Source organism: Dermacentor silvarum, chromosome 3 (genome assembly GCF_013339745.2).
Source record: "Dermacentor silvarum isolate Dsil-2018 chromosome 3, BIME_Dsil_1.4, whole genome shotgun sequence".
NCBI classification, from domain to species: Eukaryota; Metazoa; Arthropoda; class Arachnida; order Ixodida; family Ixodidae; genus Dermacentor; species Dermacentor silvarum.
This window is the reverse complement of record NC_051156.1, coordinates 147,817,526-147,843,880: the sequence shown is the minus strand read 5'-3', so window position 1 is coordinate 147,843,880 and position 26,355 is coordinate 147,817,526. Positions and strand designations below refer to the sequence as shown.

General features: G+C 46.7%; 1 protein-coding gene across 1 annotated transcript in view; it reads left to right on the top strand.

Annotated features, from left to right (window-relative positions):
- Positions 1–20,659, top strand: part of LOC119444884 (nose resistant to fluoxetine protein 6) — a 35,094-nt gene extending 14,435 nt beyond the window's left edge. Inside the window, exons 4-11 of the mRNA XM_049664788.1 lie at positions 1,697–1,808; positions 2,813–2,936; positions 3,669–3,760; positions 7,042–7,221; positions 10,243–10,336; positions 13,829–13,994; positions 19,182–19,363; positions 20,623–20,659. Coding sequence (XP_049520745.1) covers positions 1,697–1,808; positions 2,813–2,936; positions 3,669–3,760; positions 7,042–7,221; positions 10,243–10,336; positions 13,829–13,994; positions 19,182–19,363; positions 20,623–20,659 — 987 coding nt within the window. The remainder of the gene's footprint in view (positions 1–1,696; positions 1,809–2,812; positions 2,937–3,668; positions 3,761–7,041; positions 7,222–10,242; positions 10,337–13,828; positions 13,995–19,181; positions 19,364–20,622) is intronic.
- The last annotated feature ends 5,696 nt before the right edge of the window (positions 20,660–26,355 follow it).

The following is a 26,355-nucleotide window of genomic DNA, read 5'->3' as shown; positions in this document are numbered from 1 at the left end:
CCAGCAAAAATCAAGAAGTTAGGGTTCTTGGGTATGCGAGCCGCTTGAATCCCAAAATATAAAGCTGTTTACTTCGCGCAATCTAAAATTTCCCGCTTTTCACACCAATGTGCATATGATAAAAATGAAGGATGCCAAACAGTTGCATTAATGACATTGGTGCTCTCAGCCTGTTACATTTCACGACAGCGCTGTTTGTCTTGATGTAGGTAACTATTAAGATGTTCCCTAATTTCCCCTCACCGATAGAAGCGTCTTCAAAGTGCAGTAACAATTTTGAAACAAACGATACATGTACGAAGAAGAAAAGGCTGGTGTGATATGGCTTCTCTATCGGGATACATAAGAAAACGCGATGACAACACTTGTCTACAGTTCACTTCAGAGCGCGCGCACGTCACACAAAATGAGCATTTTACGCCTAGCACCCCTGCGACACATCGCACATATATATCATGATTTGTATCTTGCGATCACATCTGCGAACACATCTGAATACATCTTGCGAACACGTCTGATGATTTGAATCTTGCGTACAACCGAGACCTCGGACGTCACAATCACCACGGCATTCGCAGCTTACAAAACGGCTCACACGAATCACACACAGTATAGCGCACGAGGAATAACAGTGACAACGAGGCAGTAAAGCTTATCGCCACTGATCCTAAGGCCCTTCCTGAAACTTGTAAAGGACTGGTGTTCACCACTTCCGGGCAACCAACCGGCACATACAGAACACATACAAGTCGCATACGCTGGGTGCACCAGACATTTTTCATTTCGCCATGCCCTGAAAATGTACCGTGCTTAGAATACAGGTGTATGTGATTGAAGTATCGTTTGCAATGCGCAAAAAATAATGAACTGGGACGGCTTCAAATATTTCTTCCGATGCTCGAGTAAACACGACACGCTTCCGGCGCTCCGTTTCTTTCTGTCAGCGATCGCACACACTGATGAGGTCTGGAAGGCTACACCGGCTTGCTGCCTTCGATGGCTATCTCCGTGGGTGCTGGATAACTCTAGAAAAAATCACAAGAACGAGAAATATGAACGGTTTCCGACACGACTGATACTTAGGCCTCACGTCCCCGTTTCGCTTCGAGCAAGCGCCATATTTGTCGTGATGACGTCAGCCTATCCGCCTCGGACCAGCCAATGAGAGACGAACAAGCATGTGGATGGCAAAGTCGTGAACACTCATCAAGACTACTGGACAGCCATCCGCAAGGCGGAGCGGAGCACCACGGCGGAGTGTGAAAGTAAGGGCGCATTTAGCCAATTTGGGCCATTAGCGACCTTCCGTGACACCACCGTTTGGGACACCCGACGCCGAACCACAACTCCAACCTGAGACTCCTAATATCCGCGAGAAATCAGTGCGCACTTTCAAGTGTGAGGGATTCGCATATAGCAACAATCTTTAGCGAGTTAAGGGATGATCTCTTGCCCTGACAAAGCACCATCTCTTCAGGCTGTGTTGTTGTCGCCTTGAAGCTAGTTGCTTTTTGTCGCATTTTTGTTTCACAACTTACTGCGTGCTGCGAATGACTTTGTCGGTTAGGTCTGATATCGTGCTTCGAAGGCATTTGCGGTTATGCTGCGCCCGCCAATTGCCAATTGCAATTTTTATGTCACAGACATAACTTATTGTGATGATAATGGTAATTCTCACTGATGGTCTTCGTTCCAGCTGCAGTACTTCAAGGATTACTATTCGATCGAGGATGTGCCCTTTGTTCGCCTTGGAATTTGCTTCACCGATGAATGCAACCGCAACGATTTGCAAGCGCTGGTGAACATAGGTACGACAATTGTCACAGAAGTCTGTTGCTCAAAACCTTATTATGTTACGCGCGTTTTACGTTGCCTCAAATACTCCAATCATAACATTTGGACACTATGAAATCTCATTGTTGCCCAGAATATCTTTGTTAACCATGATCAACTAATTGAATCAACTTTAAGCAAGAATCACAGAAAACAAGGCGTTTCCCAAATTTTCAGCTCTCATGCGTATCCTACGCACTTACTTTGGATGTCACAACGGCTTCCTGCTGTAAAAAAAGGCAATACGCACTTTTTTAAGCGTGTCGCACTTTGACCATGAAATGCAGATTCTATGCTTCCCGATGGAATCTGCTTGAGATATTCCGGTTATTATCGGTAGTTTCAAGCTTATAAAATCCCAGAAACAGTACAGGCTTTTAAAGATTGCTCATCTGACACTCCTCTCCAGTGTTTATCTTTGTTATAGCCGCGCTTTTCCAATTTTGTATTACCACTGTATATCGCTATACTGTATTACCACTGTCTTATGCCAGCTGAACCCCGTCTTGTGCCTACAGATTTCTCAAACTTATTACACCACCTCGTGATCTGGCCACAAAAGTCGATTCAGGTCTGAACAGAGTTTGTAGCAGGTAAAATATACCAGTAGTACAGGAGCTGGTACCGATCACCTAGCCAGCATCTTTCCTTACTATATTCTCGATGTTTGCAAGCCTATACTAGGCTTAATAGTGCCGTGAGCGGGGTGCCGGCCATCTTGTGTCAGGTCACCTAAGAAGGACGAAAAGCCTACTCAAAGCGTTTTGCATATCCCTTCTGCCCTTCTTTCTTGCACTGGGCACACACCCTGAACCGCCAGTGTTACTTTTGCAAGTGCATGCAGGCGAACCTGGGAACGTAAGAACGCAGTCTGTGACAATGATTCTTCAATGAGTCTTCGAATTGTTCGTGTTTGAAGTAGCTGATGGTACCTCCCTCACACATAACTAGAAGAGCGAGAACTAAGGAATGAAGTGAGGGGTACCTCGTACAAAATGTGCATTTCCTCTAATTCCAGTGAAGCCACCGCTAGTGCGGCTCGAAGTATCCAACTGTGTGACAGCCGAGCCGGAACCGTGGGACAAAATACAAACTGCAATCGTGTAAGTTTTTTTTCCAACCCGCATCGGTCACTGTTAGTTGTCGCAAGAACAACGCGGACGTTCATTTAAGGCCTGTTTAGATGCTCTTACGCTGTGGATTTATTAGCGGTAGTTGAATTGACGTGAATGTTTGTCGTCTTCAGCTCTTGCTGCACAAATGCTTGGTATTGAATTATATTCTGATTAAGAGCAATAGAGTGACATTACGAATACAATGCAAAAAGTGAGCGAGAGTGGAGAGGTCGTAAGTGGAAAGGTGGTTTCTACGAGCGGCCAGATACTCCGAAGTGAAGAAAGCCGCTAAAGCAAGGAAATAAAATGGAATGCAAATAGCGACTAAATAAAAAAGTTCATGAGGACATGAAAAAAAATCATATGATATGTATTCTGATAAATTGAAGATGACTTACCAGCACCATATTGAGCACGGGTGCGTTCGGGCAGGAATCAGAATACATTTGCTAGGCTAAGTTAATCTAATAGCCGATGAAACTTTAGTGGTTAATCGGCTTCTATCACTGTATCGTTGTCCTCGAGGAGCACCGATTGTAATGCCAAAACGCCGTGTGTAGCTACGTTGTTTTCTTTCACAAATATTCTCGCTAAGTTCAGTAGTTGAGGTTACCGTTAAATACATGGGCACGACGTGTATTACAAGTATATTTTAATTGAGTATATCAACTCCCATTTTCAGTAACCATTCTGCTTTTTTACTGATGTTTTGTTATGCAGATTATTTTTGGGGGTGTTACTAGTGATCGTCCTAATCTCTACACTCGTGGACGAATTATGGAACACCAAACCAAAGCAGGAGAAAGAAAATGGTACGTGCTTTTTCTGCGTCCAATTTTGCGTAAATGCTCCTCACTAATAATTCTTATATCTAGTATAAATGAGGATTGTTGGCATTATATGACTTATGTTTAACTTTTTCATTTCTTTTATCTCTCGCACCTTCTTATTCACCATTTATTAACATCTATTGTGTCACGATTAGGCTAAAATATGTGTTCCTGTATTCACAAAAATATTGTTCTTACGCGATAACTATTCCTAAGAGCCAATTCCAGCCAATCGTGAAGCTTGACATAAACATTAGCGATGGCAGCTGACCAATGGGAGACACCACTTACGAACGAAAAGCTTTGTGAAAGTTATGTTTTATGAAAATTATGATTCAGAAAAATATGTAAAGATTGTTTGAATGGATCGCGCTTTATTGATTATTGTGACGGGGAAGCCAGGCCGAAAAAAAACTGAATAGTCAGTATGGGGCAGCTAAATACCACATACACACTGCGAAATGTCAGATATTAAAGGGCAAAGTAGAAACGCCCTAAATCGGTTGCACACGTGTACCGAACAATAATCGTTCCCGTATGCACGTACGTCCGCATGCGTGCCCAGCACTAGCTATAAAGAACCCTGTATGAGCAAATAGAAATGATCAACACGGCAACACAGTGCACTGGAAGCTCTGGTCAAACCGTATTCCTATAATGACATCGCCTCACGAAATTATATCCTCTGTCAGAGTGCAATTGTGTACCAATTGTGTTTTAGTGTTGTAGATAGTAAAAATTAAAGCAATCGTTGTGCGTGGTGACAAGGTATTTCAGTACATTCTACCGCTAGTGTTTGCCGGTATTGTAGTGTGCGATTACTTCATTTAATTCACATTATATGATGAACGCGTCATCATAAGTATATGAATGCATATGTTTTAGCGTCGCAGTTTGTAAGTATGCATTGAATACGCCGGGATAAAACTTGATTTCTCAAGAAATTCGCTGTGCCTGAAACAGATGTCACTTTGCATTGTATACAGATCGCTTGTTTTAGCAAATGCGCAAGTTTATTTCGGTCTTTCGCTAATGATGCTTCCCCGAGAAAAAAACTATGTAGTAATTTATAACATAATATGGGATTATAGTAGAGCTCACTGAATCGTAAATAAAGATGACAAAAGTATTACCAATCATTGTCACAGTTTCCTAGCAATACGGCGCATAATGAGAAAAGCTGTTCCTACATAAAACGTAAGTCGCCAACAATAACATTCACGAAGAAATAACAAGGGTATACGTACGTTTATCTGTATTCAGGCACGTTGCTTGAGATGAAATGTTGCGGCTGAACCCATCGCACGATGGATGTGGACGTTAATGTCCTTAGTATTGAAGCAATGTAGCGACAGACCGTATAGTACCACCACCAAAGTGCGTCATGTTTGACGCATTTGTGCTGCCTGGCTCCTCTCTCGCCCGTCTTCTCTGAAACAAATGGGCCACCTGGCGGCCCCGCCATAAATTTAGCGTTTGTTAATATATTCAGAGACAATTGCCTGAATCTAAGTGAGGCCGTTTTCGCACCGCCAAACAAGGATAAACGCTGGTTTCAATCGCTCCTTTCTCACCTCACCAATTCGTTGCGCTACCAGTTAGACGATGAATTACCTAGTAAACCAAGTTGGCAGGAAAACGGTAAGAGACAGACACACAGACAGCCCTGGAAAGTGTTATAAAAGCTTCAACACGTTACCATTCTTAGTGTGCTTCACTCACTTTTCGGGGACTTTGTATGTTTGTATCTAACAATCTTCCCGCCTGCCTAGGGCATTGGGATGTCCATGGGTGAATGGGTAGCGCATTGCGCTGCTGTGCGGAGGAAACAGGGTTCAAAACCAACCATCGGACCAACTTGGGTCACTGTATGTGACATTGCGTACACTTGTGCCGCTCTTCAAAGAGCCTCCTTCACGCCTGCATCACCCACTGTAGACGCAAGACGGGGTATGTACCTCTCCAATGAAACTCTGAGGCCGACATGAAGCACTGGCTATGTGCCACGCGTTGAAGCTTCAAGGTCACGTGCTGATTTCACAGCGATAGAAAAGAAAAGCGGCATCAGGTCTGGTCTGTGTCCTTCGGCTGTACAATACGTTTGCAAGCGTTTGAAACGCATTGCAAATGCATTGCATTGTAATTGCATTGTAAATTGCAGTGTACGTACTGTTGCTTTCCCTCCTGTCTATGTGGTTTTCGAGCTGTTCTTAAGATGTGACTCTCGGTCTGCTCTGATCTTCAACGAACCTCTTTGATGCCAGATTTGGTCACTGGACATGTGACAGAAGGTGTGTGTGCTGCTCTGCAATGAACATCTTTGCCGCCAACTTGAGTTACTAGGTAGTTGCAAGTCTACGAGGACAAAGTGATACTCTATAAATTTAGCTGATGCTGCGCGGAATCAAGCCCACGTCACAAGGGCTCTTCAAGGACACCAACCCGACGCGTTAGCAGCATGCGCCAGAAATGTACTGTGTATGTGCCGCCTTTCAATAAACATATTTCACGCCAATGCTTTAGCGAGCTGCGCCGCGAATTCACCGGGTACGTGGCGCTCTTCAATGAAGCTCTCGCTAACTTAGGTCATTTATTATCCTCGTTGAGTATTTGCCACTGGGTTTGCGCCAAGAGAGGCAGCATTTCTGAACGTTCGCACGCACCGGCGCGCCACACTTCTAGTTCGGAGGCCTCGGGCAGACTTTTGGCAGCGTCACTATATGGTACAACGTGTCCGGAATGAAGCGCGAGGCCAGGGCCGGCATTTTGTAGCGACTGTGCCTTATGACTTATTCTATACTATAGTCTAATCAGCCACCGCTCACGGCCGGCTGATCCCGTTGATAACGCTAGCGGACCATCGCTCTGACCACTAACAAAGCGCGATAAGCGCGAAATGGCATTAGCACCGGAAAGGCATCGCTACGAAATACCGGCCCAGAGCCCGGTTGCCGCGTGACGCGTTTCTTAGCGTTCACCCGCACAGGCGCGCCATGCATTTCGCAAGCCACGTGGAGGCTTCGCAGCAGCACCGCTAGATGGCCCCCAGTGTTCTTAGAGAAGCGGGAAAGAGGAGTCCTGGTGTAGTACATGCCTCATACATAAGTCGTTTTCCAGTGGCAATACATTTTGTCGCTATATTCAGTTATAATACGCATTACCGTCTACAGTCATCTTGAGCTGTCTTCTGCCGAATGTTCACACCGAACACGCTTGATGTCATTCTTTTTCTTACCAATGTCGTGCTCGTGCATTTCTTTCAGGCACCTTGCTGGAGTTCGTCTCGGCTTTCTCGGTCACGGCGAACACGCGCCACCTGCTCAAGGTGCCTGAAAACATTCACTGTGACGGCTATGATCTGCAGTTTATGCATGGCATGCGATTCTTCTGCTGTATCCACATCGTATTGGGCCTGTTCTTCACGAATCTGTCGGATATTTGGGGTAAGACTTCAACAGAGGTCGTTGCGCTTTTGTGTGTTCTATATTGAGGTAAAGTTGGACCTGGGGAAATGACGCATACCTTCTTTATGCTGAGCTTGTTATAATAATATAGACGTAAAGTTGACTACTGTTGCGACTAGAATTCTTCGAGAATCGATTTATTGTGGTAGGTGACTCATACCTTGGGTAAGTGGGAGTGGTATAGGGCGTAGTGGCCTGCCAGCTCCAACTACGGTATGGATGTCTGCGACGTATATTGTGTTTGGTGTGATGCGGTGCGTGGTTGAACGCCAAGCCACAGCCTTGCGAATCTGTGAAACACCTGTTTCACAAGCCGCGTCGCCGGGCAGAAAGAAAATCGCGTGGACGAGCTTTTCCTCGGGGTTGAGATTTAGAAGATAGAGGAATTCGCACCTTCCTCAAGCACGGCGGAAAGCAGCGGCTATGTGGAGCGCTCATGTCGGCGGTCCCCCTCTAAGTGTATTTCTCCCTTAAGGAATCACCGCCGGGAAAGGATTCTGTCCACCAGCGGCAATGGAGTGGCTTCCTCGCCAGAAGCGGAAGAGCCGAGAACTTGGACCAGTGATTTGATGACCAATCCAGGACAACTGCTAATGCCACGCAAACGGCGGCCAATCAGAGGGAATTAAGGCCACGTCTCTTTTCGTCTATACCCTCATGGGCCTGAGGTCAGCTGACGGCATCCATTGTTGCGTCGGACTCACTTAAACGCCAACTGCAACCAAATCCTGGACCGGGTAAAATGCCGCATTTGAGAGAATTTTGACATACAGTAGCCTCTGTGGAAAATGATGCATAAAACGTGAGTGGGTGCTTCGCAAGACACTCACAAAAAGTGTGTTTTGCATACAGAAACTGAAAAAAAAAGCGCTACCATTACCACTTTCCGGAAGTCACGTATAATTTAGACTGTAGAGAATTTAGACTGTAGAGAAGCCCGGGTCGTCGGCTGCCCTTGCTTGTACAGCGTCCCTATGTGTCAGCGAGCAGGTCCCGCACGTCTGCTAGCTACAGAGTTAGTATACTCCGCTAGCTGCATCGTGCAGTGTGCCCACGCCGTTGCACGCCCGCGATGCTCTTTTACTGCGAAGTATTCTTCATGTCAATCCGGTTATCTGCACCTTCTTTTGGTGCGAAGCATCCTCCAAGTCAGGCCGGTTATCTGTATCTCGTTGTTTACGTTCAACGAGCAGAGCCTCGATGCGTTCTGTCTCCGCTCGGAGGTGACGAGCGCATTGGGTGACCAAGCTAAAATCGCCGATAAAGTCCTGCGCAACACGCATGCGATCCACTCGCGGCGCAGTTACTATACGTCTGCGAAATTTGGACGCTCTACAGTGTAGGGTAACTCGTGCCGGAATAGAACATATCCTATTTCCCACCGAAGCCGCTGGACCAGACTGCATCGCGCGCTAGCTTGGCTGACTATAGCTGCATGATGGCCATTTACAGTTCGGGTTCACTGAAGCGAGTGTGTTGAGTTTTCGCCTTCGACAAACACCAATACGCTCGCTCGCTGCGTACTTGTGCGCTTGCGCTGCGGCAACAACTGACTGCCAGCTGCTGCGTGTCCCGTTTAACGCGTTCAACTATACAGAGGGCAAAATGTCAGCTACCTTAGCGTCTCCGGCATGATGTATCCGACTTCACCGGCCGCTGCCTGACATGCTAGAAACGCCGGAAAAGTATTATAGTTATTCTGCGGCCGGGCTTTATACGAGACGGTCATTTCAGGAATCGACCGACGTTTCTGCGCAGGCGCGAGCAAAAGCGGGTGCGTAAGGGAAAATCTGGGGGCTTTGGCTCCTTGAATTTCCGACTTTGCCTAGGTACTACAGAGGAGAAGTTTCTTAGCTCGGTTTGTATGCGTGTGTCCCTAGGGGTGCCGGCATTGTGGAGTGAGGTAGTGTGTGTGAGTGTGTGCGTGTGTGTGTGTGTGTGCGCGCGCGTGTGTGCGTGCGTGTGTGTGTGTGTGTGTGTGTGTGTGTGTGTGTGTGTGTGTGTGTGTGCGTGTGTGTGTGGGGGGGGGGGGTGCGCGTTGACGCCGTGCGTCGTCCTCAAGTTGTCCTCGTACGTCTCGTTGGATGTTACTGGCGCAGTGCAGTGGCGTGGACGATTGTTGGCAAGGTTGCGCTTCAAGCTTGTTTACGCTCCGACGCTGGCTGCTGGCGTGGTGAACCAGCGATCGAAGATACTGCTCCAGGATGAGCAGGCCCGGTCTTTACTACGGCCCCTACTGCTCCCCAGGGAAAATCAGTGATGTTATTTTAGAAGGTAGAGCGCCGCAGGCACGAGAATGTCTTTCGACCTACCTTTAGCTTCCGGGATTCGCGTACGTCCGACGTACCTTTAGACACAGCGATCACCAAATGCGCCCACTGCTTCGCCTGGTACACCGTGCCGGCAGCCAGCGTCGGAGTGTAAACAAACTCGGGCGAGTGACAATCTTTTCTTTAAGACAACTCACGTTTCTTGGATTACTTCACGCCTATATGTGTGTCGTCTTGGTTTGTGCTGAGAGCTGACATGTACAAAAGCGCATCGCAGATCTCAAGTGTGTTGTTTATTACATGAATATAACAATACTTTGTAGTTGCAAGTGTCCGAAAGAATCGATGAAATTTTGTGCAAGCAGATCGCCAATTAATATTAACAGCATAGGAAAAACAGAAAATCACCAATGCGAGCATAAACATGTAAGCTGCCTTAAGCTACTAGACAAACCTGGGCCATTCAATAGCGCTCACTGTGTGACCTGCTGTGCGAAGGTGCTTTATTTGCTTGGTAGACATTGACAACCACAAAATACAGTAATTACCTTTAGATACATCTGAGTGAACTTACTTCACGTCATACGCCATCGCCTTCGCTTTCTGTAGGTGAATGACGACGCACAAGGCAAAGCTCATTCGATATAACTAAATATACCTTGTCAAAGTGATCAATACTAGCTACTAAATTCATGTAATGACTCACTGAAATTCTTTTTTCTATCTTCAGCCCGTGTGCTCAACCTATTCATCACTTCTGACCACTGGCCCCACATGATTGCAACAGCAATGTTCAACAGCGTGGACACGTTCTTCTTTATCAGGCAAGTGGCTATATTTGTGTCCGAAAACGTATATGGAGGCAGTCACAACTACAGTAACATTTCTTCGCACAAACGCACACAGGAACGTAGGAGCATATAAACAAGCGCATAAACAAGATGTCGGCGCCTCTTATTAAAAGAATAAATCAAAGGATTGGGACTTGTCAAGATTCTGTGCGCCACAGACCACGTACAAGGAAGGTATACCAAAGTTTTCAGCAGACTGGGACTGCTACCGGGCGTGCTCAGCAATCGCCTTTATCCCGTGGCTTCGTATTATTCTGTAACCGTCCGCGACGCGCCCATAACGGAAGGCGTTACCAGAATACCGATGTAGTATGCGTTATTTATTTATAGAAACAAATAATGCGCATACTAAATAAATACGCATACTAAAATAAAGGAGTACGAGCAGGGAGATGCACATATTTACATTGCCGAACAAATACATTCCGCACCACGCCGACCGCCGTATAATACTACTCATGTATTCGACAGACCCTGTTCAGGAAGGTTCCGCTTAATTTGTTTGCGCGATGGCCGGCGGGGCATAACCAATGCGTTAAGGCCATCATAGGCAGTGGATGGGGGACGTCTGCACATGCATGTGTAATTGATGCACGAGTGATGCATCCTGTCTTTTTGAATTCCTTTTAGTCACCTTCCATCCTATCTAGTTGGGTGTTTACTAGGGTGGTCCCATACTGCTTGCTATCCCACTTTTAGTATAGGCTTAGACACTTCTGGTGTACGTTTAACGCCTCCTTTCTTCGTATGGCGTATGAGGAATGGCGAAAATGAACAGGGCTCGTGCAATGTTTTGCGCCCGCGTGGCTTTGTTTCCGCGGACAATGGGTCGTTTGTGAGGCTACTCTAGATGACAACTATCAAACCACGCACACAATTGGCTTAAACTCACGCCCTGTATTGGGAAAGGGGTTTTGTGGCTTCACATTGAATTTTTCGACTAACTAAGCATATAATGCTGCCATCGACATAAAAAATTACGCAGCCAGGTTTCCTTTATGCAATGTGAAGCACAAGTATGCCCTCATTATAGGCAAGCGCTGAATCGATTTGAAAACGTCTACTGTGTGTAAATAAGAAGGCCAGTTCCCAGGGATTACTTGGAGTGCAGCTTTCATTTTGCCCCTGAATGTGGGCTCGAAAATTTGTGAACTTCAAAGCAAAGTATTAAGTTTAGAACTTTGTAAATACGCAACGAGAAAAGGTGTCTCACTGCGGTGAACTTCACATGTAAGAATGTTTACAGGCAGCATGAACGAAAATAGGTGAGAGAGCTCCTGTCCCGTCTGTTGCGCATTGGAGTGTCTTTGGCTATTACAACGTAGTTTCGTCTTGTATAGTGCCGTCACAATGAATCACATTTCTTGGAGGCACGAGGTGTTATTGGATTATTTCCTGATTTTTGCGATTGCTTCATGAGTCCGTTTACTTATTGAATCGAGACAAATGAAATGCCTAGTGTTTACTCTTCTTCAATGTGGCCGTTTGTGCGCATTCGTCATGCTAACGTGCACTTACACTTTGCAGCGGTTTCTTTCTCTGCCTAACCGTGAGTAAGCAGAAGACAAACGGGCCTCTTGTTTTCATCACCAACGTCATAAGACGACTGATCAGGTAAGAAATTATAGATTTACTTCGTGCTTCCCGTCCAAATAACTACACGTATAAAGACGAAGTGACAGGGGCAAGTTCGTACTGTTAACTGCAAGGTTTCACCATAAAACGCGTCCATCAGTTCAAAACCAACAGAAGGCGTATATGCGAGAATCGTAAAAAAAAAAACACTGCAGTCACAAGTGCATGCATTTCGCGATGCAGATTGAAGTTATACATTGGCAGTGTCGTTGGAAGGGCGGCACTAGTGAATCGGAAATATTGTCCTCGCTTGACAGTGGAAAACAAAACTACAAATGCAATCCATACTTTTCTATTTTTTTCTTCCTAAACTACGCAATTTTCTCTGTAAGAAAATTGCAGTTTTTTTTAAAGCTTCATGCTATTATTGAGTGAATGACAGTTCTTTCCTATGACCGAATATGTGATACAGACAAAGTAGTAGTTGTCCATAAGTGAATAAAGCTGAAGAATATATCCTTTATTAATAGACTCGCTTAGCATCAACAAGCCATTCAGACATCAGGGAGTTTTAGTGTTGCGTAATACGTGATATGTTAAACCTGTACATGCGCGGCATCTCCGCGGAACCATCGCAGACCCGCTGAGAGATCACGATTTAACATACCATCATTGCATATCGTGATGGAGTGCAGAATCAAATAATTGATGCAATGAATAATTAGGCTTTTAGAACGCTCCCCATCGCTGATGCATTACGAATACTCCCTGGCATGTGCTAGGTGCAAATGAAAACACTTGGTGCCGTTGCTCTAGGCCTGGCAGCGTTAAAATAAACAGCCCTGAGCTTAGTCATAACAACAAACCATCGCCACTAATTTGTCCGCAGCGTAAGTTGCAGATAGGCGGTGGATGATTTGGCCATTTGTTTATTACTGTCACGACGGAGAGTAAGTAGGCAATTCAAATCGTAACGAAGCTTGCAGTTTGGCGTAATCTGGGCACTGTCATGATGTTAAGCAACTATGGTATCAATCACGGTAAGCTGCGCCATAGTTAATGAAATAAGACGCGCATGCGCCTCGTCGCGCATGCGTCGAAATGCATCTGGCTAACGTATCACGTATCATGCAAAGCTTAAACACTCTATTGTTGTGCTTGCGCTCAGCAACAGCTCCTCTCCTGCGACCATTCATTCCACTTGTCTATATCGTGGCGTTTCTAGTGTGGTTACCGCAGCATGATCAAGTGATGGTGGGCAGCTATTTCAACGTTACAGCGGAAAATGCAAGAGTTTTTACTAATAATACACCTGACAACGCGTTTTCAGCGCCGCCGTTTCGCTCAGGGATAGCGGTGCCCGCATGACACAGTGTACGTAATGAACTTGCTCATTAGTTTATGCTTCTTATTCTTCTGTGCGTACGCTACTTGCGAGAGCAATTATGAGCCAAGGTACAAAGCATGCTCTTATTTTAGGAGTACGGACGTGTCGGCATCCTTGCCGACAATACACCTTTCCTCCAGCTTCCACAGTCCGCGAGTTGGAGTGGAGCCCACGGCCGCTGTGGACAAATTTATTGGTTCATTCGCACTGTGGCAAAGGTGGGACTGAGACTGCGAAGGTTGTCTGAAAACCGCGACACGATAATGACAATGGGCGTCGCCATTGCAGAAACGGAAAGGGCGGGCAGGCACAGCAAGGCCCGTTTAGAGCTCTTGATTGCTGCTGTATTCAATGAAAAAGTAACGTACGGCCCGGTAATTAAGATACTGCCGGGCCTTCCATAACTGACGTACCAAAACCGATTGTGGAAAATTGAAAATGAGTCATAGTATTTTAACACTGCTCTAAATGATGCCCCAAGGACCGCATCATTTCATTTTCAGATTACTCTTTCCACTTACGTTCGTCGTTATGTGCTTGTACCCGCTCCCGCACTTCGTCGCTGGACCCGACGTCAAGGCATTCTTCGTCAAGCTAAACGACGAGATAGACAAGCACTGGTGGAAGCTTCTCCTCCACATTAGGAATTTTTACGGAAGTGCTGTCGTGGTAAGCCTCAAAGATCTGAATATTCCTGGCATGCTTAAACATAAATATATATATATATATATATATATATATATATATATATATATATATATATCTGGTACTTTCTACTAGCGAAGCTTTTAGTTTGTTTGTTAGGCTCACGAAGTGCTTGCGGCACCGGAAGCTGCGTCGGAAGTTGGTGGCTCTGGAAACTTGTGGAGAGATGTTTTATTGCGATAGCAATTATATGTTACAGGGATGTTGGGAGTAAGACTGGATGTATTTACAATATATACACGAGTAGGGTTAGCGTGGTCAAGATGGCTGACCAGCAACAACACGCAGCAGCCAGTGTCTCTCGATCTTCTTCTTCTTCTCTTGCCTCTTATCCTTCCGTAACAGGACTCCCGGGTGCTGAAGCGCCGTCTCGGCGCATGTCAGGCGAAGAACTGCGAGAGAAGTATGGCTTCAACCGCGAAACGTGCACGATGTCAACTGGCGTCGGAATTGAGGACGGAGCAAACTGTAACGGCGAGATCTCGTAATTGACGTCGTTAACTTGACGTAGGACTTCATAAGGCCCTGTGTAGAGAGAGAAGCTTCTGGGAGAGACCGACACGACGACATGGTGACCAGAGGAGCACCCAAGCACCTGGGGCGAACTTAACATCGCGATGGCGCCCATCGTACCGCTCTTTTTGTATATCCTGAGAGGCCAACAGACGAGATCGGGCGACTTGACGCGCCATGTGAGCGCGATCGATGACTTCACGAGCGTACTCAGTTGTAACACGTGGCACAGAAGGTAGGATGGTGTCAAAAGGCAATGTAGGGTCGCGACCATACAAAAGATAAAAGGGTGAATATCCTGCGGTGTCATGTCTGGACGAGTTATACGCGAAAGTGACGTAGGCCAGCGTGGCGTCCCAGTCGCGGTGATCATTGGAGACGTACATCGACATCATCTCTGTGAGTGTTCGGTTGAGACGTTCCGTGAGACCGTTCGTTTGTGGGTGGTAGGCGGTGAACAGCTTATGCTCTGTGGCACAAGAGCGGAGGAGGTCGTCAACAACTCGAGACAAGAACGAGCGGCCGCGGTCGGTAAGTAATTGTCGAGGTGCACCGTGGTGGAGGATGACGTCATGGAGAAAATCTCCGACGTGAGTTGCGCAACTAGTCGGCAACGCCTTGGTTATCGCGTAGCGTGTCGCGTAATCGGTAGCGACGGCGATCTAATTATTCCCTCTAGTCGTCGTCGGAAAAGGGCCAAGCAGGTCAAGGCCTACGCGATAGAAAGGTTCAGAGGGAACTTCAATTGGATGGAGTCGGCCGACAGGTGGCAGGGGAGGTTTTTCCGGCGCTGACACAATTCGCAATTTGCGACATAATGACGCACAGAGCGGTAGAGTCCCAGTCAGAAGAACCGGCGTCGTACGCGGTCGTATGTGCGCAAAACTCCAAGGTGTCCCGCCGTTGGTGCATCGTGAAGTTGTTCGAGAACGACGGGTCGTAGATGACGAGGAAGGACAAGGAGAAACTCAGGGCCCTCAGGGTTGATAGACCCTGAGGGCCCTGACGACGGCATGCGGTAGAGGGCGTGCTGCACGACGGCATCCGGTAGAGGATGCCGTCGTGCAGCACGAACATGCGGCACGGGCCGTCGGTGCTGCCAGATTGCACTCCGGCGATGATGGCCTGCAAGGACTCGTCGCGATGTTGTTCAGCGCGCATGTCGCACATGTCAGTGAAAGCCAACACGCAGGTCTCCCGATCATGTGCAACAGGATCAGGAGGATCCACGGGATGACGAGAGAGGCAGTCAGCGTCCTTGTGCCGACGTCCAGACTTGTAGATGACAATAAAAGAAAATTCCTGGAGCCGCAAAGCCCAGCGACCAAGCCATCCCGTCGGGTCCCGGAGAGAAGACAGCCAGCAGAGGGCATGGTGGTCTGTAATGACCGAAAACGTGCGGCCGTACAAATATGGCCGGAACTTGGCGACAGCGCAGACAGAACGTAAACCAATGCTTTCAAGTTCCTGGCGAATGATGGCTTGAACGAGAGGAACTGAAAGAGGGGTTGCGTCAGGGCGACGTGAACAGAAAGCTGCGGGCGCCATCGCTTCCAGTTCACGTCGAACGATTCGCACCACGTCCTCTGATGGCGACGCATACTGCTTGTGGGCTGATCTTCACACGTCGACGTTGGGGCAGTATTGGCGAGTCTGGCGAATGGTTGCAGGACGCGGCGGCTTTTGGCCTGCTCGAATTGTCGGCACTCTTTCAGGATAGCATCAACTGAAGAACAGCCTTTGCACATGAGCAGATCCGCGTAACAATATGAACACTCCAAGTGGATTTCTGCAGTCGTCGGCGCTGTGAGGTTCCGTATAGAGTCGCCGCGCGCCGTATCGCCCTATGCTGTATATATGTGCGAGTGAAAGCTTGCGACGGTGAGCCGGCAATCGCGGCTCGCGCACGCAAAGGCGGCAAGCGGGAAGGAAGCGCGCAGTGTTCCAGTCGCACACCACGCTCCGGAGGAATGGTGGGCGGGCAGGTGACAGGACCGCGCTTTACTGCGGCCCTGCGCTCCCGCCGGGCCGGAAGGCTCCGAAGGGAGGGTGGGAAGGGGGGGGGGGGCGTTCTGCGCCACGAGCGCCCCCCCCCCCCCTCCCGCGCAGCTGTATCTTGAAAGCATTCTACGGCAGGTACAGAGTCCGCCTTGCTGTGTTTGCGCGGCTAAGATCGCGTTGATGCGAGTGCCGGCACGAAGCTCAACTAGCTCGCTGCTGCTGCTGCGCAGACTCAGTCCAGCATTTTGACAGTGAGTTTCCGCGGTGCTTGTTTATTTGTTAGTGTGCCTATGTTTAAAAGTTTATATGGCCGACAAAAATACCCTCCTTACTTTGTATAGCTGTCCAATAATTTGCTATCGCAATCGACGCTTCGCCTTTCGGGCGGAACTTCGACTTTTTTATGTGCGGTGCACAACGCTTGAACACAGCGGAAGGAGGAGGACAGCCACACTGATGAAACGCTTGTCCTGTCTACGTTTCGACCTACGACAGTTTTGCTGTCGCTGGGTACCATGCTCTGCTGTGTGCCATGCGAAAACTCGTCAAACCAGCATTCGCGACCACCGGGCTATTTCTATGCCATGCGGCAAAACGGGGACAGGACACATCGTCCCGCTCAATGCAGGCTGATATGCGCCGATGCCATATTTTATTCACGTGTTTTCGTTCTGAGCTTTATAGTGGAGTGTGCGTGTTGAATCCGCAGCTCTCGGCGGTGTACTGAATGTGTTTCGCGGTCCATTGACGAGTGCCGTGACCACAAAAATATCCGTGATACAAGCGAAAAACTAGATCCGAAATGACACTGCACCCTCTTCTTGAAGCTCTCGATGGTTCTTGTCGCCTTCTCATGTATGTGAGTAGTTCGATGTTCCTAGTTTCACTACCACGCAGGATTGAATTGCTCTGTCCTAAATAATCAATTAACGCGGCCACTGTCGCGAAATCGTGATGCTCTTTTGTGCACGGAATAACGTAATGTTTAACTAGCTCTGTTGTTTCTGCACATAATAAGGAACATCTGTTGTTAATATTCAGGTCCCTATACAGCAATGAAGGGAGAAATAAAAACCGCATCATGTATGATATGCATCGCCGTCGGCTTATTAAAATTAATTAAATGGGGCTTTACATGCCAAAAGCAAGATCTGATTTTGAGACATGTCGTATAGAGCGGCACTCCTCATCAAATGTTTGCATTCCGCCCCCTCGAACGATACCAGACCCGCGACCTCGTGCCCAGCAGCGCAACGCCTTAGCAACTGATCTACAGCGACGAGTCGAGGCTATTATTTAAAGCAACTAATGGCTGCCGCGAGCAACTACAATGTTGCAAATTGCGCTTGCGATACCGCGCGTCGTTCACTATAGACAAATCCCAGGGTTCTTGCAAGGAAAGAAGTGTGCGTTCTGCTGGGCTCACATCTTCTTTCTGCGTCTTTTCTTATACCGTGGGCTTTCCTAGCTTAATGAGCCGATACTATATGGTCATCTCTTGTTCTTGCCTTTCTAAGTCTGTGGTTGTATTTTTTACCACTTATTTCCTTCCCATATCTTCTTATTCGTCACGTCGAGTGTCTCGTACAAGCAATAACTGCGGGGCGTCAGCGTACAAGACCATAACCAGCGGCGAAATGACTGCCACGTGAATTGTATTGTTATACAATGAGCCTCATTGCACTACCTACCTTCGTAAAAAAACTAGCAAGCTTACGTCACTGGCAGCTTGAAAATTGTCGCTTTTCTGTCGTGTTGGCAATTCCGTGCGCTCTAGGTCGCACACAAATGCATGGCTGCTTTCGCTATTTCGACGGCGTAACTTAGTCGCACGGGTACAGCAAGCTGATTGCGACAGCCAAGTAAAGCAAGTCAGCGCTTGGCAACTGCAAGATGATAAAAAGCAACGCATTGCATTTATAGTCGTGCAGTGTCCGCCTTTCTGGGTAAAGAAGCGTTGGCCCATCTCATATCACAGTAGAATCGGAAACCTGTCTGTATACTCTCGTAGAGTGCGTTCTCTTTGTGGACGCTGCCACCACAGAAATTACTTTCTTCTAAGTGCACGAACGGATAATCACAGCCCCGTATACGTCTGTCGACCTTGTGGGCAGGCGACACAGCCCTGTGCCTTCTCCCTTCCGTGATTCAGAAATATACCGCCAGGTGGCTTTCAGTGGCACGCACTAGCCTTACAGTCTTGTCCTTCAGAAATGGTAGTTTGACAGTAATATTAATAAGGAAATATATAACCAGTTGAAATCATTGAACAGCTTTGAGAACCGTGGTCTGACATGAATTTGAGCGGCTGTTAATAACAAAAATCGAGCCCCTCCTGTGGGATCTTGATCGCGCACACAAACATTTAGGCGGCACGCACTAGCCTGCAGTCTTGTCCTTCAGAGATGGTAGCTTGACAGTAATATTAATAAGAAAATGTTTAACCGGTTGGAATCATTGAACAGCTTTGAGAACCGTGGTCTGACATGAATTTGAGCTGCTGTTACTAACAAAAATCAAACCCCTCCTGTGAGGTCTTGCTCACACACACAAACATTTAAATTGCAGAATTTGTGTATAAATTAAACACTGGGCTTGAAACAATTGAGTGCAATAAAAAAATTCTATCATTTCCAGGGTGCACACGGAAATGAGCGCTCCTGCGGACCAGTCGCCGACCTAGACTGCGTGGCTGACCCAGCACGTAACAGCATCGTCACAGCACCGCCACCACCCTCACCGCTGGTGCACGTGTGGTATCTGTCGGCCGACTTTCAGCTTTTTCTCATCTCTCTATTGGTGGCGTCTATATTCAAGAGGTAAGCAGGTCTATAGAGTCCACTACAAATTTGTAATAAAAGGCGGCGCTAGCTGACGAATATATGAGAAGAGCTTTGAGAATTTTGTTGCAATCGCCTGCTACGGTTAGGTGCGGTGATCCGGTCTTGTTCCGCAAAAAAAGGCAACTCATCTCAGGCAACTGCAAAATATGCCAGGTCATTGCAGAGAGTTGCGATGCCGATGCGACTAAAATAAATAAAAATTGGCGCTTGTTTCGTTTGTTTCTTGCACTCCGTGTCGTCAGTCGCGCAATACGTAGCCTTCACGGTGTGTCGTAGCCATGCGCTTTAACCGACTTGACTGGCGGTATAACGAATTATTAGGATGGCACCGGTTTCGAAATATGCATTGCGAAGAAACGCGTTGGCGTTCTATAGTTACTAGCTTTCTTACCAAAACGCCGTTTTATGCATTGAAGCATAAAGTAACTGGAACGCCAATGCATATTTCTCCGCAAAGTTCGGGAATTAATATCTCTAAACTGGTGTCAACCTGAGAATTCGTTCCAAGTGGATCCGCCTTGCGAACTGCACGGATAGAATTTGCTAACCACAATATGGGCCGTACGGTTTATAGATAAAAACTTTATTAGTGAATTTTTGTTAATTAGACGATAACGCATTTAATTTTTTTATTCGTACAATGTCCGCCTCTTCGAGTAGATCAACTCATGAACTAGAATTGTGCTATCTGCCGCATGCAACGTCTAAAAATGTTTGAAAGTGTTCGCTGAAACACCCTGCATATATGCATGCACACATCAACGGTCTTCGTAGCTCCCATTTATGGACTCTTCATTTGATCGCACTGGATGACCAAATTTAGGCATAAATGTTCTCTGCAGGATTGCAGACACGAAGTGGGGTAGAACAACTGCATCCCTGCTCCACGTTCACTCAGAATTTTTCCGCCAGAGAAATGCTTACTCCGCACCTGTATTGTAAAAATTATCTGCGACGTCCCTGCACGAACTACAGCTGTTACGGTTTCGGAGTGTACGAGTGTGGCTAGGAGCCCCGCAAGCTACATTCAGTCAGCTCACTATTGCAAAAGCACGGAAGCCACATTTCACTGCAATTCGCAGCATGGAAACATAGCGGCATCTCTTCAGAATTTCTATTCCGCATTCTACGCACTCATTTCTTTCATGATAGGGAACTGTCCAGGTGCACAGATACACGCCATGTTGGAATATCATAAATCACGACTTCCACGATGGTTTTTTTTTGGCACTCAGACCTCTGCGACTCAACCATGACTTCCACAGGGGCTGAGAATAGAAGTGTAAAACGAAGACCTTAACAAGAAGAGCGCCGTTTCCATATTAGGAGCGAAACTATTAGCTTTACATCGGCTATTTTACATGTATCTGTACTCTATTCACGTCTATACGGACGGTTCTGTTATCAAAGAAAGTGCAGTGGCAGCTTATGTTATGCCATTCTTGAAGAAGGAGTACGCTTGTCGGCTGGGGCGCACGTCATCACCAATGATAGCGGAATTAGTGGCAATTCTCCAAGCCACATATTGTATCAAAACATATCAGACGCTAAAAAAGTGGGTGATTTTACAGATTCCTTATCTTCTTTAGCATGTTTTAGAAAGATTGATGACAACTAGCCAGATCCACGAATAAAATACGTGGTACTAAACAGTTTAATTCATGCTATGAAAAAAAAAACATCAAGTGGTATAGCAGTCAGCCCAGGGAATTGCTGGTATAACAGGCACCAAATTAGCAGAATAGTTCGCGAAATTGTACCGAAAGGATGCAGAAATTCAACACATGCATTTATAGCATCAATGGACACACTACGCATATTAAAAGTACAAAAGAACAAATTGTGTATGTCCCCCTGACTTAATGAAAATACCAAGGAATCAATTCTTTACGAAGTGGACCCCAGCTCAAATACCAGCTGAATGTAGAACTTTCGAAGAGTACCGAGACACTAATTCATCGACTACGCCTGGGACAGCATGCACAAATCATTTTATATTTCGCATAAAATGGCCTTCATCCCCGGCTCGCTCCTGTGGCAACTACTATGAGGATTCTCGCCATCTACTCCTCGAATGCCCCATGACACGCGACGCAAAAACGGCACTTAGAGCAAGGGCTACACTCCATTGATCCTCACCGAACTTTGCCACTCGCAAAATTGCCGCGGCCTTGGCCGCAGAAAATAACAAAGCGAAATGCATTGAACGCCCTCGTATCCTTAAAAAGTACTAGATGCCGCAGTGAATAGTAGGACAATGTAACTGCAACTTGATTCTATTATTTGTATATATGAGCGATTCTCTATTACGTGTTATATTCTTTACTATTCTATGCTGAAGCTTAGTTCTGACTGTAATATCTCTGGGAGTGAATTATTTTATCAGTGTGTATTCCTGATCTGTTTACCTGCTCATCGCAGGCTGCATCGCGGCCATGTGTGTGTCTTTGGGAGTGTTCACGAACTCAGTGTGGTGTGAATATTTGTCCCTTGGACGTTGTTTCGTTTCTTACTACATACGCACACACACACACACATTATATATATATATATATATATATATATATATATATATATATATATATATATATATATATATATATATATGGTGTTTCAGCGAACACTTGCCTGTGGCAGATAGCCCAATTCTAGTTGGTCTACTCGAAGAGGCGGACATTACTTGCACAAATAAGTGAAATGCATAATCGACTGAATAATAAAATGTACTAATTACAGTTTTTAGCTAATTACCTGATGCCCCATATTGCAATTTACAAATTGTAGCCGTGGAGTTCGCAAGGCGGATCCATTTGGAACGAATCCTCTGGATGACACCAGTTACGAGATAATAATTCCCGAACTTTGCAGAGAAATGCATTGGCATTCCAGTTAGGTTCTTAACAAAACGTCGCTTTTTGCATTGAAGCACAAAACTAACTGGAACGCCAATGCATTTATGCGCAAAGTTCGGAAATTAATATCGCGTAACTGGTGTCATCCAGAGGATTCGTTCCAAATGGATCCGCCTTGCGAACTCCGCGGCTACAATTTGTAAATTGCAATATGGGGCATCAGGTAATTAGTTCACACCGTAATTAGCTCATTTCTGTTAATTATTTGATTATGTATTTCAATTGCTTGTGCAAGTAATGTCCGCCTCTTTGAGTAGACCAGCTCATGAAATAGAATTGTGCTATCTGCCACAGGCAACCTTTAAGAATTTTTGAAAGTGTTCGCTGAAACACCCTGTATATATATCGTAGCACTTGATATGCGAAAAAAAGCTGTACCATGTGACCGGCTTCCCACACTTCACACACTCGTACTTTTTTTCCCTTTTGGCGTTCCTAATGCTCCGGTATTAAACAAATGCTCCACGGGGAGCGTAAGCAGCCGTCAAACGACTAAACCAACTCGACATACTATAATGAACGTAACACCCAATAAGGCTCTCTAGCGTGCACGCGAACACCACAAGAGTTACCGCGAGGTTCTGTGCCCTGTGCGTTCGCTGCTGCAGTTGGAGGCCTCTGGCCGTGCGCACTTTCATCTTGCTGTCCGGAATATGCTGCGCCATTGGAACGTGGGTCGTGGCGAGTTCTGATGTACTGCCGTTCCTCGTCTTTCCCGGTCCTCTTGTCAAGTAAGTGTCACTAAGTGGCGACTAGGAAGCATTGCAAAGTACTGACAGACAGGAAATCCTATACCACCAGCACACGACCTCTTCAGTGGCAACGTTATATGAAGGTACACATTGGATGAACTAGCACCTAGTTTATTTTTGCTCTTTTCATTTAGCTGCCTCTTCATTCATGTATGTATATCAAGACCAAATTAAGCAGGAGGGGGGAGGGAAGGAAGAAGGGAGCAGGTGACGTTTACAATTGAATAATATGAAAGGTTACCACAACGTACGATATGTGAAGATTATGCTCTCAAAGTGTATAAAATTAGCACATCGAATATTATCATTCGACATACCACAGGTTTTAGCAGCTACAATAATTGCAGTTCAGTATGACCCCACCAGCTTGCATTCACTCACAGTTTCGGTGACTTAGCCTAGAATACCTGGAGAATTTAATTGGCGCAGCGCTGAAGACTCACACTAGCGAGACAATGGACAGAGAGTCTCTCCTGCTGCCTCATTATGCTACAAAAAGTGCTTATCTCTCTCTCTCTCTTACATAGGATCCTTCCTAAAGCCGCTCAAGTTGCGGTTCTTGCTTTCTTCATTTTCAACCCATTTCATTTCTTTTATCTGACGCCTGCTTTGAATTTCGCAATTTCCAAAAAAAAAAAAAAGGCGGTGTGAGCGCGCGCTAAAGAGAGGATGGGAGGCAGGTGAGCGAGCCAGGCCGGCCTTTGCGGTGTGTGGCGTGGCTGAGCACGGCCGCCTCCGATGTATTTTGGAGGTTATCTGCGGTGGATAGAAATGCTGCAAGAGCCGAGTTGGCTTAAGTGTGGCTTCGTCTGCGCCGTTTTCTCGTGCGTCAAGTGTTGGAGGTCACATAATCTCAAGTTTAGAAGCCTCGTTGAAGCTGACAGCAGTAAGAAGTGTTCACTCACTGCTGCGGCCGGTATTCATCACGCCAGCGTTTTAACAGCGAGTGTCCACGGCCATTGAGTGAGATCTGTTCATATTTGCCTATGCGCGCTTCACACCTCAGTACCTAATTTGGTCAGTAAGCGAATGATTACTACAGTTTATACATCCAATTAAGCCACAAATCTCTGTTCGTACAGCTGTCCAATGGTTTGCTGTCGCAATGGATCCTTCACCTTTGTGCGAAGCTGCATCTTTTTGATATGCGCGTCTCAGCTATGATCCCTAGACAATCAGTCATAGAGAGACACAAACGATGCGCTACGGTTGAGCTGCAAGACAACCAAGAAGCCAAGTGAGCTCCCTCTCATGTTCCTGCTCAGTAGACTTTTTATAGCGGAGCGAGGGAAGCGTTCTCCGTTCCGCTGCCAGCATGAGCATTCTTCCCACGCGTACTACCATTTCCGCTTAGCGGTTGCGTTCAAAGTTCTGGCATACACCGGTGATAGTAGAGCGGACCGTAAATGCTCCGCTAAAACTATCTAAGAGACAGTTTTCCACCAGTGTCGCTTACACTCCCTCCACTCAGACTTCACGCTTACACTGTACTGAGTTTTCACGCTTACGCTCCACTCAGATTTCACGCTTGCGCTCCGCTCAGATATCACGCGTGTGGTCTGCTCAGATTTCCCGCTTAAGCTCCACTCAGATTTCACGCTTAAGCTCCGCTCCACTCCTGTGAAGCGCGTCTCACAAAGACGCGAGCAACGCTCAGTCAGTTCGGCTACAAAACGTCAACCAAGCAAGTGGATGCACACTCACGCCCCCGCTTCATCGGCTCTGTATAGTGGAGCCAGGGCAGCGTTCTACGTACCGCTGCTGGCATTAGCGCTGTGCCCACGTGCACTGTTCCCGCTGGGCAGCTGTGTGCAAATTCTTAGGACGCACTGGTCCTAGCGCATCAGACCGTAAACGTTCCGCCTAAAACTGTGTAATGTTATTTTAACGCTTACTGTCCATTCCGCTCGTCCCTTAGTTCGCCGAACACGCCGCTCATGCCAGCAACGGAAGGTCGAGCTAGGTAAAGCGCTGTCGTGATTCAACCACCAATCCGATTGAGCGCATCGTTGCCGATGCGTCCACTGCACTTCGTCGTTTTCGCAGCCAAACGCTCTCCGCGTCTCTGGAGACCGTCTAATCCTCCTACGAGGGAGGGGTGCATGCGATGTCTATAGCAGACTGTATTAAGCAGGACAACACGATAGCGGCACCATACCTATAATTGCTATTGCAATATTAATAATTCAGGTCAATTGCCGCATTTGAGAAAATATGTAATAATAAAAATCTACCGACTCTCGCCTTTTAAAGATAGGGTTGTAAGTTGTGACGTTTCTTTCGAGACTTTACATGGTTTGAAGGGCGTCGTGCGATTCCTTTAGTACGCACCTTCTGTTTTTCTTCGTTACAGTGTAGTGATCAACACGTTCGACGAATACTACGTCCGTCCTTATTACCACGCGGTCTGCTACTTCAGCGGTTGCATAACATTCCTTATCATGGAAGGCTTCAAGCAAAAGAACATTACCAAGGTACGTGCGAAAACATTTATGGATTTTAATGCGTGAGCATTCTTAGGGTACTTCGCGCACTTTCCCGGAGCAGTATATGTATCTGTCTATGCTTGAAACTATGTATTTGACCGTTTTCCAGCCTACCGGGGTCACTGGGTTGGAAGTGGGTGAATCTGGGTAACAGGGTTCAAAACCAACCATCAGACCAACTTGTGTCATTGTGTATGTGGCAATGTGCAACGAAGTTCTTTCACCCCGACGTGGGTCACTGTAGACGCGGGACTGGGTAGGTACCACTGTGTGAAGAAACTACTTGACGCCGACTTAGTGTACTGGGTATGTACCACTAGGTCTGTGCTGGTCTTCAATGAACCTCTTCGATGCCGAATTGGGTCACACTGGGTAAGTGCTAGTAGTTGCGCGCCGCTCTTTAATGAACGTCTTTGACGCCAACTAGGTTAACTAGGTATGTGTCATTGTGAATATGGTGCTCTACAATGGCAAAAGTGAGACCTTAAATTTATTCGATGCGAAGCGTAATCGAACCCATGTCACCAGGGTTCCGCATTTGCAGGCTGTGCCACAAATGCACTGGGTCTGGGTCACTTTCCAATTAACGCCTTTCACGCCGACACTTTGGCGAGCTGCGCCACGAATGCATTGGGGTTTGTGCCGCTCTTCATTGAACATCTCCCCAACCTGGGTCACTGAGCGTGTGCCATTAATAATTTCCTGTTGTCATCAATGCTACGCCTTTCGGGTGAAACTATGACTTTTTTGGTTGAGCTCAGGAATGGTTGCGGTAATGGACCGATGTTTATTTTAAGTAATAATCTGAAAAAAATGTA